The sequence below is a fragment of the Gymnoscopelus microlampas genome (genome assembly GCF_963454915.1).
Source record: "Gymnoscopelus microlampas genome assembly, chromosome: 9".
NCBI classification, from domain to species: domain Eukaryota; kingdom Metazoa; phylum Chordata; class Actinopteri; order Myctophiformes; family Myctophidae; genus Gymnoscopelus; species Gymnoscopelus microlampas.
Genome location: NC_139946.1, coordinates 21,111,644 through 21,128,064, shown reverse-complemented (window position 1 = coordinate 21,128,064; position 16,421 = coordinate 21,111,644). Strand labels below are relative to the sequence as shown.

The 16,421-nt window shown below is 41.6% G+C and overlaps 1 protein-coding gene across 2 annotated transcripts in view; it reads left to right on the top strand.

Moving 5' to 3' along the window:
* Positions 1 to 16,421, top strand: part of negr1 (neuronal growth regulator 1) — a 203,260-nt gene that overhangs the window by 62,671 nt on the left and 124,168 nt on the right. For both annotated transcript variants that reach the window (XM_084066297.1, XM_084066296.1), the window contains exon 2: positions 319 to 557. In XM_084066297.1, the coding sequence (XP_083922423.1) occupies positions 319 to 557 (239 nt within the window). The remainder of the gene's footprint in view (positions 1 to 318; positions 558 to 16,421) is intronic.

The window sequence follows — 16,421 nt, the reverse complement described above, 5'->3', positions numbered from 1 at the left end:
AACCAGCCCCATCTTTATCAGCTGCAACGTTAAAGTGTCCAATAAGATGATTGTGTGAAATGGACTATTCTGCATAGTGAGTACTTTTACATTTGGTACTACAAGTATATTTTAATGCCAATATTTAATACGTAAAACTCCTGAATACAGGACTTTTACTTGCGGGAGATAGTAGTTCTTCCACCGCTGCAATTCATCACCATCTCAGCCTGTGCTCAATGGTGTTGAAGACCAAATGCACTTATCTATTGGAGAGTCACACACACAACAACCGTTGTCCTCAGAGCTGACTGAAGTGTCTCTCCCGTCCCTGTGTAGGTGCTACCTGTTGGATGGGATCTCTAAGGGAGCCTGGTTGAATCGCTCCAGCATCATATTCGCGGGGAATGACAAGTGGTCCGTGGACCCGCGGGTGTCCATCGTGTCCAGCGTCGGGGACAAACACGAGTACAGCCTGCAGATACAGAAGGTGGATGTAACGGACGACGGCCAGTACACGTGTTCTATTCAGAGTGAGCGCAACCCACGGCCAAAGCTCCTCAACCTCATTGTCAAAGGTGAGTGCTGTCTTTATTGCTGTGCGTGCACAAAGTACTGTGCGTGTGTCGTGTGTGTCTGTCTGTGTGTCTGTGTGTCTGTGTGTCTGTCTGTCTGTCTGTCTGTCTGTCTGTCTGTCTGTCTGTCTGTCTGTCTGTCTGTTAGTCAAGCACTTGCAGAGAGTTGTGTGTGTGTCGTGTCTGTCTGTCTATTATCACTTGTCGAGGGCTGTGTGTGTGTGTGTGTGTGTGTGTGTGTGTGTGTGTGTGTGTGTGTGTGTGTGTGTGTGTGTGTGTGTGTGTGTGTGTGTGTGTGTGTGTGTGTGCGCGCGTGTGTGCGCGTGTGTGTGTGCGTGCGCGTGTGTGTAAGCTCACACGTGTGAGCACAACCACTAAAGCAGCTGCCTAGAGGAACATTTAGTTAACCTGTTTTTTGTCTTTCTTTTTTTTTATCCATTTTCTGCACCTGGCCATTCAGTTGCCACATAAAACGTTTTGAACAATAACGCCCTACTTTGATGTAATTTTCTACTGTCCCCTCCTGCATCTGCTCTCGGTCCCCTCCTTCTAAGCTGTAATTTTTCCCCTGAACATCTTGTTTGTTCACTATATTACATGGATCATGTAGCCCATACAGTTCAACATATGGTCTGTGGCAATATTCTTCCATTGTCTGGGTAGCTAATGGTCACAGGTGTATCCAGCACCATCTGTCCTACAAAAAAATAAACATCACTCATTCACTTCATTCTGGATGAATCATTTCACTTGGAGGTGATTTTTGGTCCTGTTTGGTTGAACATATTTACTTTAAATGGAAATGTCTTAATCACTTAAGGCTCCTGAAAGCATCATCGACACGCTTCACGCGAGTTCCGCCCGTTCACATCGTTTAATTTAAGCACAGACCTGTGTAGCAGAACAAGTGAAAACAAACATACATAAATGTACACTGCAATACACGTTTTAAATAAAAAGAGACTTTTCCGTGTTGCTCCTCCAACTCAGGCTACCTTTCTGCGTTGCTCCAACGTATTTCGGATGGTCTTCGAATAGAACCGAGCTCTGAAAGATGCATCAACAGCTTTTGATGTGCACAACACATGCACTCGGCGCCTGGAGCGGGGCTACGTTCATTGTAAACAATGGTTGTTTGGTGATGACTGACGCACTGAAAGTACGTCAGTGCAAAAATAACTTCTGTGTTTCTAGAACAGTCAAACAATAGCAGATCTACAAGGTCACAACGTGACGCGTTGTGAGCTTGTATATCGGCTATTTTTAAAAATGTATTCCTATAATGACATGCCCACAATAGGGTTGCCAGGTTGAAAGTGGTTTAATGGCACCACCTTGTTAAAGGGTACATTGTGTGTCTCATGCCTGTAGGCTTCCAGCATGAGACGAGCCAAGTAAAGAGAGCCTTGCGGGTAATAATGACTCGAGGCGGTCTACGTACAGTAGCTTTAATCAAACCTCGGAGGGTCTGGCCACAACAGGTAGCCTACCAGCTAAACGAGGCGTGATTCTTTGTGAACGTTATAGTCGGAGCCTGTCAGGTTTGACCAAGCAGTATTGACATATATGCCACTGCCGTGATTCACAAAAGGTACACATCGTGACATTTCGACTTCTAACATTATAGACCTGCCACTGAGCAATTCCAGGGTTGTGGAAATATACGGTGTTTCCATCCATATAGTAGCAAACAAGCCGATAAATCTACGTGTCTTATGGGAAACAGCTGGAGTTGTGTGATAAATTCACCAGAGAGCTAATTAACGACTGGACTTTGACAGCAGCAGAATAATTGTTAGTTGTTGTGGTAATAAGCTGTAGTCTGAGTTTGTAGGGTAATGCCTGACTGCCTTAGCTGTTGAGGTGAACTACAGAACAGGAAAATGACCCTATGGAAAATCCATCTTCTAAATGCCATGTTCCATTCCTTTAACAGTGTGATGCAGTGATTTACAGCAATTAAGTCCAACTTGACTCTGAATATGCTTTGTTTACCTAACTGCAAGAATTATTGCTGTTAACATTCACATTCCCTGCCTTCATCTCAGCGCTGGTCGGTGAGCCTGCAACAATGGAACAGATGTTGAAGTGTATACATATGGATTAACATTCAGGGATAATCCAATCTTTCTCAACCCTAGCTCTCAACTGTAGGTGATTGGATAACCTTTCGCTCCCTCTGGTAATCATCTGTTTATCACATGATGACCATAGACTTATGTATTCACAAAGACAAAAAAATGCATTTGATCAACACGTTTGTTGAATAAATAGATTAATATTACTGTAAATGAACTGCCCTGGTGAATGAAAAGGGATTTGCCAACGGTGTGGGAGGGAGTTGGCTAAAAACACGGCCAGCCATTACACTGCCATTCTGTGAACCATTGAAGGTTGCTGTTTTCCGCTCTTATTTGGGTTCCTTTGAGCCCGGATTAACTCTGGTGTCTGCTCAGCTGTGAATTTCATCAAACCATCCATAAACAATTCAGTGCAGATTGGTCAGCTGCCATATTATGCCGTAGGACTGATATGAAAGCTGGCTAATCTGTGTAAGCTTATCACCCTCTCTTTTTAGTCCCTAACTAACCCAGGGCAAATATATGCTGGGTATGTATGTGATAACATTCGCCTGGCATTGCCAGACTGATCACGTTCTGATCTCGGCGTTGTTTTAGATCTGCTATTTTCGTTATTTTTGCAAGGCACCATTGTACAATCAAGCATAAAAACAGGCGGTTAATCAGACTAATCGATGTAGTTAATTATAAAACATCAATTAGATTTATTTTGTTCCGCATCAATTTGTTATATATAAAAATACATTAAAAAGTGCATCTCGATTATTTGAATATTCAAAAAAGTTATCAATAGAATAATTGCAAAGGAAATAATGGCTAGTTGCAGCGGTGTATGGCATAGTTGATTGTCAAGCTTTGAAGCAGTGGGCTCATGATGAGTTCAAAACTGATAAGGAACCCACCCAATGAATGAGACCCACACCGTGACCCCTGTAACATTGGCACCGTGACCTGTATCAACTGATACACAGCTCTCCAGCTGGGCCGGCTGCTGTGATGTGATTTTTATCTCAAGTTTAGTTGAGATAAATGTAGCTGCAATGAAGAGATCGGTCAAGCTGTGGTCCTAACACTGCTTGATGGGCACAGCATGGCACAAACACTGCTAGGATGAATGCTTCATTTCCCACTGGGGCCATTCATGGACGCAGCCGATAATGTCATAACTTCCGATAATGTAATAGCTGGCAATAACTTAATCTGTCATTTCAATTCTGTATGTAATAATAGCCAATAATCTAATATCTTACCAAAATGTCTGAATCAATAGCATAATAACTTTTGCATAATCTAATAAGTTATTCCATTAACGGCTGCTACAAGCCATCAATGCAAGCCATGCATGCACCCCATGGCACCCATGGTAGGGCCAAGCACACAGGATATATATTGTTGAACTGGCATGTGTTCAGGTTTAAGATATGGTAGGATGATAACATGACAAATATATTGTATTTGAACCCATTAAGGCCTGAGGATTCTACAACATGTCTTCTAAATCCTAACAGTTTTTTGAAAAAACTTATGTTGTTACAGTATGTCAGTGTTTTTTAAACTTTTTCATGTCAAGGACCACAAAATGTATCTGTTTTTGGCCGCGGACCCCCATCTCAAAATATTTTGTTCCAGGGACCCCCAGAAGCAAAGATTTGAGTTACAAATGTTCGCTTTGAAAATATATATATTCAAATATTTGCAAAAAAAAATCTTGATTTTTCAAAAATAGCAGATCTATGAGCTTGTAATAGCCAAAGTGTAAAATAACGCTTTTTAGCTCAAATCTAAAAATGACACAGATGCGTTCCAGGTCTTACTGGGTTAATGTCTAATTATGGAAGTCATGTATGACAGTACACAGTAAACAGTTATTGTCTCCGCCAGGCCGAAAGGCATGGCGAGAGTATGTTTTACCCCCTGTCCGTCCGTCCGTCATTCTGTCTGTCTGTGTACAGCTAATATCCGGCACTGTTGGCTTGATCGCAGCGAAACTGTGCACACACACTCCCTGGATGCCAATTCAGAACCTCTGCCCTACCATTTTCACATGGGCCTGTTATAGCGCCACCAGGAGGCCGCTTTTTGCAAAACAAATTTTTGACAGTACTCCCACAGATTTTGTCCAAACATCACGCAAATCGCTACACAGTATCCCTATAGTCACTAAACAAAACAGGTCTTTCAAGTTTTTCATATTCCATCCTGATTGGCTAAAAATGGCTTCCACAGTTTGCAGGAGTGCTCTGTTTTGAACAAAATGCCTGCTATCATGAACACAGCATGCCATTTCTGTGAAAATTGTGCACACACATTCCCACTATGCCGAGGAAGAAATGCCACTTGATTTGTTGTTAAATCAGCCTCATGGTGGCGCTATAACAGGACGATTCGTGTTCTACCTATAACTGCACGGATCTGTGATATGCACGGATATGTAAAACTTTGTATGCGCACTCCCTAGAGGCCAAGGAAAAACCTTTGCCCTGCATTTTTCACATCTGCCTTTTATAGCGCCACCAGGAGGCCGACTTATGTAAAACATAACACAAACATAACACTTTTTTATATTACTCCTTCCCATTTTATCCAAATTTCATGCAAACCGGTACACATGATCTCTATTGTCAAGTGATCAAGACGCACTGTTTGATTTTTCATATTCCATCCTGACTGGCTAAGATTCACATCTAAAGTTTGCTGTAGTGGCTTGTTTGAACAAAATGCCACAAATCATGAACGCAGCGTCCGATTGCGGTCAAACTTTGCACGCACATTCACACTATGTTGAGGAACAAATGCCACCCTTTTTAACATTGGCCCGTTATAGCGCCACCAGCAGGTCTAATTTAGCAAAACACATTTTTGGAACACATCAGCTTTCAATTCCAGAGCCACAAACCAACATTCACAAATCAACATTCACTGAATGTTTCACTGCCACACCGGGCCCCAACATGACAGCAACAGAGCTACTGTACATCTTGAACCACATCAGCACATGACACGAACAGCATACAACAAAAACATCACACAACACAAACTGCAGCAGCAGCAGCAGCATCCAGCAAAGGAAAAGGAAAAATTGACAGCCCTAAAGAGGTTCCTACTTTGAGCCGTCTTCATCAGCCGTCTTCAGGACCGAGAAGGACAAGGTCTTCGGCCGTTCGACCGTGCGGAAGGTCTTCGGAGGAATCCCCCATGCAGACAAACCCATGGATACGAGATCTCCAGATCTCGATCTCTAGGGCAGGGCATCCTTGGATGAGCCTTTCAGCGGGCGTCTCCCATCATCTCCATCCTCCATACATCTGGTCAGCTTCACCAGTACTTTACATCTCCATCCTCCGTACATCTGGTTGGCTTCACCAGTAGGTGGATGGTCTGGGAGGGTGTTATGTAGGTGAGAATCTCAGTCTTCTGGGCATTTACGTATGTGTGTGGCAGAGCATGTGAGCGGAGCGGAGCGGGTGAAAATGCCGCTCCGCGCTCCAGGGGGCTGAAATGCCGCTCGCTATTCGCTCATGTTAAACCCCCCCTCGCTCCGCTCCGCAGCGCTCCCTCGCTCACCTTAATTTGCGCACCGGGCGCTCCGCGCTCCGCTCAGAAAGTCCGCTCTCAGCAAAAAAAAAAAAAAAAGTCGGGAAAAAATATAAAAGCCTGTTATCCTAATAGTGGCTAAATTAAACACATCGGCATTGCATGAAGACCCATAGATTCCAGTGCGCTATTTTCTGGAGCATTTAAAATAGCTAGGATTTTGTAATTTATTAATTATATAAATTATTAGCAGCATTACAATAGGTAAATGTGTAGCCTATTATATTACCCTATTTAGTACTAGTTAAATAAGAGAAGCCTGCCTATAGCTGTCCTTCTGTAAAGTTTAAAATAAGAATTTGTTTATTTAACCATTTTTTGTGCATTATAATATAATGGTAAATATATTTAACCCAACAAATATAATTTAAATGTCACTGAATAACTTTCAAATATGGTTTAAGTTTCTAGCAGAAGAAGAGTAACGAAAACAGACCAAGTTCATTCAAATTTACCAACCGTGGTACGGTATATTTTTTATTTAACACCCTGACACGGCACCCCGCATCATCAAGTTCAGTTCAACTGCAAGTGCAACACAGGACCAAAATACACAATAGCTGCCACAAGCCCTCAGGGCTTTTTGTGTTATCCTTTTAGCACTATTTGTAGGGTATAATTGTACCACTCACTGTGATAAAGTAGCCTTTTAAATCAAGCAATCAGGTAGGTATAAAAAAACAAGGTGGCCAAGTTAGAAAAATGACATTCTTAAAAATGTATGTCGGAGGATTATGCCACTGACTGAACACTACAACACAGTAGGCCTACACATAACACAATAGGCTTGTTATCAAACGAACTCAGAAAAGCACTGTGATTCTCATTCTCCATGCATATATTGCATTATGCCATACAGTATAGCTATATTAAATAACTAACTTAATCGACAATCTCGACATGACAACAAAACGTCTCACAGTAAAACATAAAGTGCTTTAGGGCTACATTTACAGAAATGTATAAAAACAAAAACAAAAAGAATGCTACATTATAATGTATGAAATAAAATAATAAAAGCCCTGCTGGCTGCTGTAGCCTAATAAAGACAGTTCGTTCGTTGTAGCCTAATGAACTTTAGGCTCATTGCATTTTTCGATAAATTAGGCTATTTGTCACTTTGTGCATTTAAACATAAAATAAAACGTTAGAGTGCTTGTGTCCCGTTACTCCCCTCCCCTGCCTACAGTGCTGTCAGTCGGCTATCTTTGAGTTGACTTTCAAGAACACGAGTTTGGCCAGAGTCTGAGGCTTCAAACTCATGCGGTGGTTTCTAGACAACAGACCAGCGGCTGAAAACACCCTTTCTGCGCTGGCAGAGCCACTGGGAATACTGAACACTCTGCGGGCTACTCTAGTCAGGCGCGGAAAGGCCGTGGAGTTTGTTTTCCAAAAGGCAAGGACATCTTCATCTGGGTTAGATCTTGGGGCGGAGAGGTAGCTTTCGACTTCACTTTTCGCGTCTCCTGCAGCGTTCTTCTCTGAGAAATACGACCCGAACATGCGAGCTCTCTTGATTACATCAGGTGCGGGTGCGGGATCAGGAGATGTGGTTGAAGTACTGGCTGATTCGGCGGTGCCGTGATGACCTGCTCTGCTCATTTCCTCCGCTTCTTTCAAGAGGAGGTCACGAATGTCTCCAAGTTTGTTGCAAACCTTTTCATCTCGGATTATCCACTCTGTTTTAAAACGAGGATCTAATACTGACGCTAAGACGATGTGTTTATCATCATAGTACATTCTGTAGCGGGTTGACACATTATTGGCCAGTGTTTCTGCAAACGAAGCAATACCTATTGGAAGGGCTGCGTTGGAATTGACAAGCAGGGATTTGAGCTCGTTGACAGCGGGGAGAATCATCCCTAAATTCCCAAGCTCCCGTTGCATTTTGTCTGTGAGGTCAGCCAGCGGTGACAATACTTCGACAAGGTGAGTAAGCCGACGAACGTCATTTAGGGTCAGCGTTGGAACTTTAGTCTTAAGCTTGCTTTGCCATAATGGATCTTTTTCAAACAATTTAAGGACAGACTCGATCATGCGTAACTGGCTGCTCCATCGCGTCGGGCAAGCAGTAGTGGGTCGTACACCGAGACGGTCGGTTTCCTCCGTGTTCAGACAACTCTTGCGCACACTTTTCACCAGCCTCCCCACTTTATTTAACAGGCGACTGATATCATCATGCTCGTTAATAGCGTCTTTGATAGCTAACTGGAGCAGATGAATTGGGCATCGCAGGTGTAAACTTGATACAGTGAAGTACTGGTTTATCATATTCTCTACATTGTTGGTAACCTCGTCCACTTGGTTCTGTGAGAGCGCTGGTAGTTCCACAATGTCATCCTCTTCTTCCTCCTCTTCATCGGGCGTTGGCGTGGCGACCACTTCATCATCCTCCTTTTCCTCCTCTAAAACGTCAGTGTCACTGAGGATATTAAATGCCTTAATCATGTTGCTGGCACTGTCAGTCACAACACGAATCACACGTCGATGAATGTTCCAATTTTTCAGCACACTTTCGTACTTTTGGTAGATGCGGTCGGCGGTATGGTGCCCCTGTATGTGCTCACAGCTTAACAGAACTGTGTGGCCCTTGAACGTCCCATCTATGAAACTCGCCACAAGGGCAAGGAAACTGTGCCCTCTCCTATTTGTCCAAATGTCAGCTGAGAGAACGAATCCTTCACCCTTTTCAAGTAGATCTCTTAGCTTGGTTTCCATCTCTTGCATGGCATTTGGCATAAGAGTGTCGCGGACAGTGTTGTAGCAAGGCGGAGTGTAACCTGGTTGGGCCATACTGGCAAAGTGTCGCATTCCATCACGCTCGCCTTTACTTAGAGGTTCGTAGTCCATGGCTATCATTTTAAAAAATGATTCATCCAGTTCCCTTTTTCTTTCCCGTGTCACGGTAGGGCCTTTTCTCCCAGTGAGAAACTTTTGCAGGTGGTCACTCTGTTTCTCTGTCTGCTGCTGCTGCGCCTCTTTATCTATAAAACAAATGCATGCTTATTAGGTCTACACATTATAAGCTGGCCTTTGCAAATTACCTATTTCAAAACGGCTAATAATGACAACAAACCTTTTGATCTCTTCTCAGTATGTTGGCGAAGTACGTCCTCATGTTTCCTAGCGAGGTGTCTTTTCAGATTCCAATTTGAATCTTTGCTGCATGTTATTGTATCGCCACATTCCGTCTCGGTCTCGTCGTCATCTTCTGTTTCTTTAAAACGAATAGTACATCTGTACGTTTTGTTAGTTACTTTTTTGTAATACTTGGCAAACTCCATGTTTGTTTTTGTTGATTTTCTTTCTTTTAAACGCAATAGTGTTAGTGAAGGGACTGAAGCTCAGCTCAGCTGTAAACAAAGCACAGGTGCATTGTGGACCGTTCTACTGGGGCCGGCCGTGCTCAAACATGTTTTTTATTGGCGATTTGGCGCGCACTGAGCGGTAGCGGAGCGGAGGGCAGTACCGCTCCGAATGTCGCTCCGACCCATTTCAAAACCCGCTCCACGCTCGAGTCCAAATCCCGCCGCTCCGCTCACCGCTCCGCTCGCGCTCCGCTCCGCTCACATGCTCTGGTGTGTGGGGGTGTATGGGTGGGTGGGTGTGTGTGTGGGGTGTGTTTGTGTGTGTGTGTTTATACAATAAATAAAAAAAAGAGACCCTCCTCCACTGATGGCCTGTCTTCATAGTCCAGGCTTATAATGAAGAGGAGGGGGGGGGGGGTGTCCCCTGCAACACCTCTGCCAGCCTAGAGTATCAGAAAGAAAGAAAGAAAGAAAGAAAGAAAGATTAATTCAAGTAACCGAGAGCCACGTATACGTATACATATACTGTATCCTGTCACAACATACATAGTTTAGTATACGTATACTGTATCCTGTCACAACATGCAGCCTAGTATACGAATACTAAAATACGGCTATTTTCACAATGTTTGCCTCTTTTTCTTACGTATAATTTGACCATTTGGCCAATTTAGTATTAAAAGTCATAATTGTAACTTTATAAATGTGCAAATACCCTGTATACACTTATAGAGCATAGCAGTGGCGGCCATTTTGTGGTGTCACTGATAGAAAACCCATTAATGTTTCCCATGGCGATTTCCGAAAATATTTTTTATAAATAATGTTAAGTCTTTAAAGGATGACTTCACCGCTTTTCAACCTATCTTCATATAATAGGTCCTCACTAATACTCATGATAAAATGGTACAATTTTTTTCTACTTGGTCTGTGTCTCATAGGAGGGCTGTGGACAGTCCAGAAACCTGTCTACCAGTGACATCATCGTTAGGCATGATTTTTTTTTCCAACAAGATTTCACATTTTTTATTTAGATTTTTATTAACACGAGAATAATGGCTCCTTTTATTGCATTGCAACTTTCCAGGAATAGAAAGCCTGCAGTTTCTATTAGCTTGGATTCCCCATTGATGATGTCACTGGTAGACGGGACTCTGAACTGTCCACAGCCCTCCTCTGAGACACAGACCGAGTAGATTTTTTTTTTACCATTTTATCATGAGTATTAGTGAGGACCAATTATATGAAGATAGGTTGAAAAGCGGTGAAGTCGTCCTTTAAGACCTGGAACGCATCTGTGTAATTTTTTGATTTGAGCTAAAAAAGCATTATTTTACACTTTGGCTATTCAAAAGTAGCAGATATACAAGCTCGTAGCGCGGCACTACGAGCTTGTAGATCTGCTATTTTTTTTTATTATTATTTTTTAAAGTTTTTGCAAATCTTTGAATGTATATATTTAAAGCGAACATTTGTAACTGAAATATTTGCTTCTGGGGGTCCCTGGAACTAAATATTTTGAGATGGGGGTCCAAATACATATTATTTTAGGGGTCCTTGACATGAAAATGTTTGAGAACCACTGATATAGAAACCACTGATATTGTGAGTTTGTAGATCGGCTATTTTCAAATAGCCTAACTATATAGGCTAGGGCTGAAGTGGTATGCTTTGTAATAATAATCCAAATCTACAAAAAACTAGTAACTGAAAAGTTTTCAAATAATTGCAGTGGAGTAAAATATTTGTCTCTTGGACGGAGTGGAGTAAAAGTATTGAAAATGTAAAATACTCCAGTAAAGTAAAAGCTCCTCAAAATTGTACAGTAGCCTACTTGAGTACATGTACTTAGTTACTTTACACCACTGACTAGGCCTGCAAACACAGCTCAACAATACAACATATTCACTTCACATCACATCACACAACACAACACTGCTTCATCCTGACTAGTTTTTGCTTTACCAAGTAAAATAAAAGTGAAATTAAACACGCAAATTCCATCAATTCCTTTAATGCTAATTAGCTAAGCTAAGTCACCTGTAGAAACTCACCTAAGTTTGGTCAGATGGAGAAAATGTCTTGTCACAAGCGTGTTTTAGCAGCTTTCACCACTCTGGTAAACACTGACAACTCTACACAATGTTCATGTGGAGTAAAGTTGCATTATGAGTTGTTTATTTTGCTCTTTTACTTCCAAATTTTGCAGAGCTTGTAACAAACTGTGTGTGTGTGTGTGTGTGTGTGTGTGTGTGTGTGTGTGTGTGGGTAAGGGGGGGGCAGGGCCGACAATTGGAGGACTTATAAAGCCCGCCCCTCCCTCCCTGCTTCCTAGGGAGCGTGGAGCAATAACTAACTACCTTCCAGGGCACGGTTTCTCAAAGTGTGTGCCCCGTGGCCAGTGGTGTGAAGTAACTAAGTACATTTACTCAAGTACTGTACTTAAGTACATTTTTGAGGTCTTTTCACTTTACTGGAGTATTTACAAATTTCAATACTTTTACTTCTACTCCACTACATCTCAGAGGAAAATATTGTACTTTTACTCCACTACAATTATTTGAAAACTTTAGTTACTAGTTACTTTGCACTTTTGCAGATATAGATTATTACAATATAAAACATACATTAACCACCTTAGCCTTATTTTATACATAGGCTATTAAAAAATAGCCTATCTACATAGCGACGCGTTGTGACCTTACAAGTATATCTGCTATTTTCAAACATTTTAGTACTTTTACTTTTGGTACTTTAAGTACCTTTTGATACCAATACTTTTGTACTTTTACTCAAGTACATTTTGAATTCCGGACTTTTACTTGTAATGGAGTACTTCTGCATTGCAGTATTGATACTTTTACTAAAAAACATTTGAGGACATTTTCCACCGGGGGCCGTGGCACCCTATGGTGCCGTGACACAAGTCCAGGGGTGCCACAGCAGGATGCTTTGATCATATTTGGAATTCATCAATATCACTTCAGTTTAACCCCTTAGACTTAGTAAACCGGACCTCACTACGTTCTTTTTTGATCTACACCAAAAATCTTTGCCAAAAACGACAGATCTACAAGCTCACAACGTGTCGCACTTGCGACCCGTTTGTGAGCTTGTAGATCGGCTATGTTTGGCTAATAGAATAGGGATGCTGGGGTTCAAGTGGTTAAACGTATAGTATAACGTGAATCTGTCCTAAATCGTAAAGGAAACTGATATTCTCTCAAGTTTTCTCTGTGACACGCTGTAGGGGGAAAGATTGACATATTTGCGTAGCGTAATTTGACATTTAATGTAAGGTGCTATAAAGTAACGATGTTATTCAGGGGTGCTGTGAATGAAAAGGTTATTTACAGGGATGACCTGAGACATATATATATATAAAGTGGTTAAAATGATAGTGACACTATATTAACGGTGCATCTGCACTAATTTAGCTGGTGTGATGCATAGACATATAAAGGTAGACGCCTCATCCGGCTCTGAAGCGTTTGTATCTCGGGCGCGCTTCTGCTTCCGCAGGGCTAGCGGGAAACTTCTTCTGCATCACAATCTCCTCCTCCCCCAATGTGCAGCATTGAGAGCCCTGACGTCACAACATTTGGAGCGACGCCCACTGCGCTCTGGTTGGTTGGGGAAATTAAAGGTTGACTCCCACTTCCTATGCCAGGAACGTCAACACCCTGGTCCAGGCTCTTATTTTTGAGCAAAACGCGAAGGAATATAAAAGCCTGGAGATCGAGGCTACTGATTTACTGACTACACCTCACAGTATCCTTATCTTATCTGTTCAGTTATGCCATCCATTTATATCGTAGTTGATTATGTTAGGTTAATTCTTTAATAAACATTTGTTATTGATTTTACACCAGATGTTCCTTCCCTTATTTGTCATGGATTTGCGCCAGCCATGACACTGGGGACACCCTGCCATATGTGTTTCTTCAAAACACACTAGGGTCATGTGATGTGATCAAGATGTATGAGTCAGACCCCATTCCAATTGGCTATGACTGGCTTCCAAAGGGCCCTGGGTAGGCAACCCAGCCTGGCGGAGACCTGTGATCTGAGGAGCACACTTTTCTAGTTTGCAATGAATTAACTGCATTCAATGTTGTGGTTGTGGTATTTACTACAGTACATTTTGCACATAGGAATTTTGTACTTCTAGCAGTAGTAACCCGATTGGTGCTGTTTACCACTTAAGCACAACTGAAATAATGGCAGTTGTCAGTCCAGTGGTGGAAAAAGTACTCACGTGTTTTACTAATATAAAAGTATCAATACTGCAATGCAGAAATACTCTGTTACAAGTAAAAGACCGAAATTCAAAATGTACTTGAGTAAAAGTACAAAAGTATCGGCAGCAAAATATACTTAAAGTACCAAAAGTAAAAGTACTCATTGTGTAGAATGTCCCATTTCACAAGTTCAAAATGTATAAAAAATCTTTTGAAAATAGCCGATCTACAAGCTCACAATGTGTCGCATCGCGACGCACTGTGTCAGTCACAGAAATAGCAAGAGTGAATAGACATTACAAAACATTGCTGTAGTTTACGGCGTTGGTTCTCAAAGTGGGGTCCCGGGACCCCCAGGGGTACTTGAGGGGGTTCCAGAGGGTACCCAGCTAAATGATGGACAGGAACCAAATGGACCCTTATGGGTCCATTTGGTTCCATTTGTACACTCTCAGAGTTAGATTAACATTGATTTTACAATATGAATTGGGGTCCCAGAGATATAAATGTCATTAAATGGGGGTCCGTAGCCTAATGCATGTCAAACTGGGGGTCCAAGAAATTAAAATGGTTGAAAATCACTGCTAGAGCCGTAACAAATCTTCTCTTATGGGGGTCCTTGGCATATCTTTTCAAATGGGGGGGTCCGCGGGCTAATAAATGTCAATTTGGGGGTCCTTGACATGAAAAAGTTTGAGAACCACTGGTTTACGGTAGTCTAAACATACCAGCATTCATGCTATGTCCCATGTGTCAAACCCAATCCATCTGGTAGTCCAAGAAGGGTATGCAAATATATTCTAAAATGTTAATCAGATCATGATTGTAGATGGAATTGTTGGCATGGCTTATCCTCTCCCCACACATTGGGAATGTGCTGCTGTATTTGTACAATGCTTACAACTGTCATTGCTTGGGCGGAACTATGCTTCTTAATCAGTATGGTATAAAACCCAAGAATGTGGATGATTGCTGTCCCTTGTGGCAATATAAAATTGCTTTCTTAAGCCGTTTAGACCGGAAAAGAATCTGTGCCATTTTTAGATTTCTTTGGCTATTCAAAAATAGCAGATATACAAGCTCATAGCGCGACACTGAGTGCTGCGCTACGAGCTTGTAGATCTGCTATTTTTCTTTTTAATCGTGAAAATGTGTGCAAATCTTTGAATGTATCTACTTTTTAAAGCAAGCATTTTTAACTCAAAACTTTGCTTCTGGGGGGATTCTACAAATGTCTTCTAAATCCTAACAGGTTTTTTTTATTTTATTTTTGACTTATGTTGCTATAATATCAGTGGTTCTCAAACTTTTTCATGTCAAGCACCCCCAAAATGATATGTATTTGGCCGCGGATCAGCATCTCAAAATATGTTGTTCCAGTGACCCCCCCAGAAGCAGATTTGAGTTAAAAATGTTCCCTTTAAAAATATATATATATATTATTATTATATATATTCAAAGATTTGCACAGTAATGTTCACAATTTTTCAAAAATAGCAGATATACAAGCTCATAGCGCGGCACTCGGTGCCGTGCTATGAGCTTGTATATCTGCTATTTTTGAATAGTTAAAGTGGTTACACAGATGCGATCCCGGTTTAAATGTGTTAACATTGCATAATGCTCGTGCACAGGGATTCACATCGACTGCTCTGTTTGCAGTTTCACCATTCAGGGGTTCGTGCTTAGAGATCAGCACAGATTCTCTGGCTTTGGTGTAGCGGTCACCTTTAAACCGCTCAGAATTATTTGCCTACTTCGTCAATCACCTTCTGTACCATTTGTCATGTTTTCTTTCTTTGTATTAGTAATGGCAATGCTATTTCCCCAAAAATAATGGGCTCTCTTTTCTTCTGGACAGTGATAAACCTCACACTCAGCACTGCCGCACTCACTTGCTCGCTGTTTATGCTGTCAACCTTTGTTGACACAGCTTTTTAGTGTGAACTCTGAGACAAGTTGTATTTATCTCAGAGTGTGTGGTCCAGAGGTGAACAATTGAAGCATAGAGAGTGAATAACTGTGAAAGGAGTAGAATAAAAAAAACATTGTTACAAGATAATGATGGTTTTAGAACCCCACAAAGATCATTGATCAGCTTCAATTTCATAGGGTTCCTGCTCCAATTTTGTCTGCTTTTTTTGTTTTTGTTTCATCACTTACAAATTCACTGGTTTATCCTGTGTTTTCTCTCCTGAATGGATAAAACACGACCTGGAAATGTTATTTTCTGTTTCTAAGAGCTGAAGAAACTTACTGACCAAACACTCTTTAGCTATCATTATTTAACTCTTATCTTTACAAAACCTTACATGTACACACCTCCTTTAAGTAAACAGGTGCGAGTACATTAAAAACAATGGAAATATTACTTGGCACAATGCTCACTACTGTGCCTCTCTGTCACTTACTCTGTCATTGTGGGCTTTTTTTATGAAGAACACTTTATGATGGGAAATGGGCCAGATATTGTTTAGGGTCGCAAACACCCCTCATCACCAGCCATATGGCTTCAATCAAACTAGCTGGTCATGCCAATTGTGCACTGAATATGACATTTTCCAATGCCCATAATTCCTGATGGATGTGACCTATAGTTCCTGAAATCTGGCAACCTGCTTGGGCTACAAATCTCTATTGGTT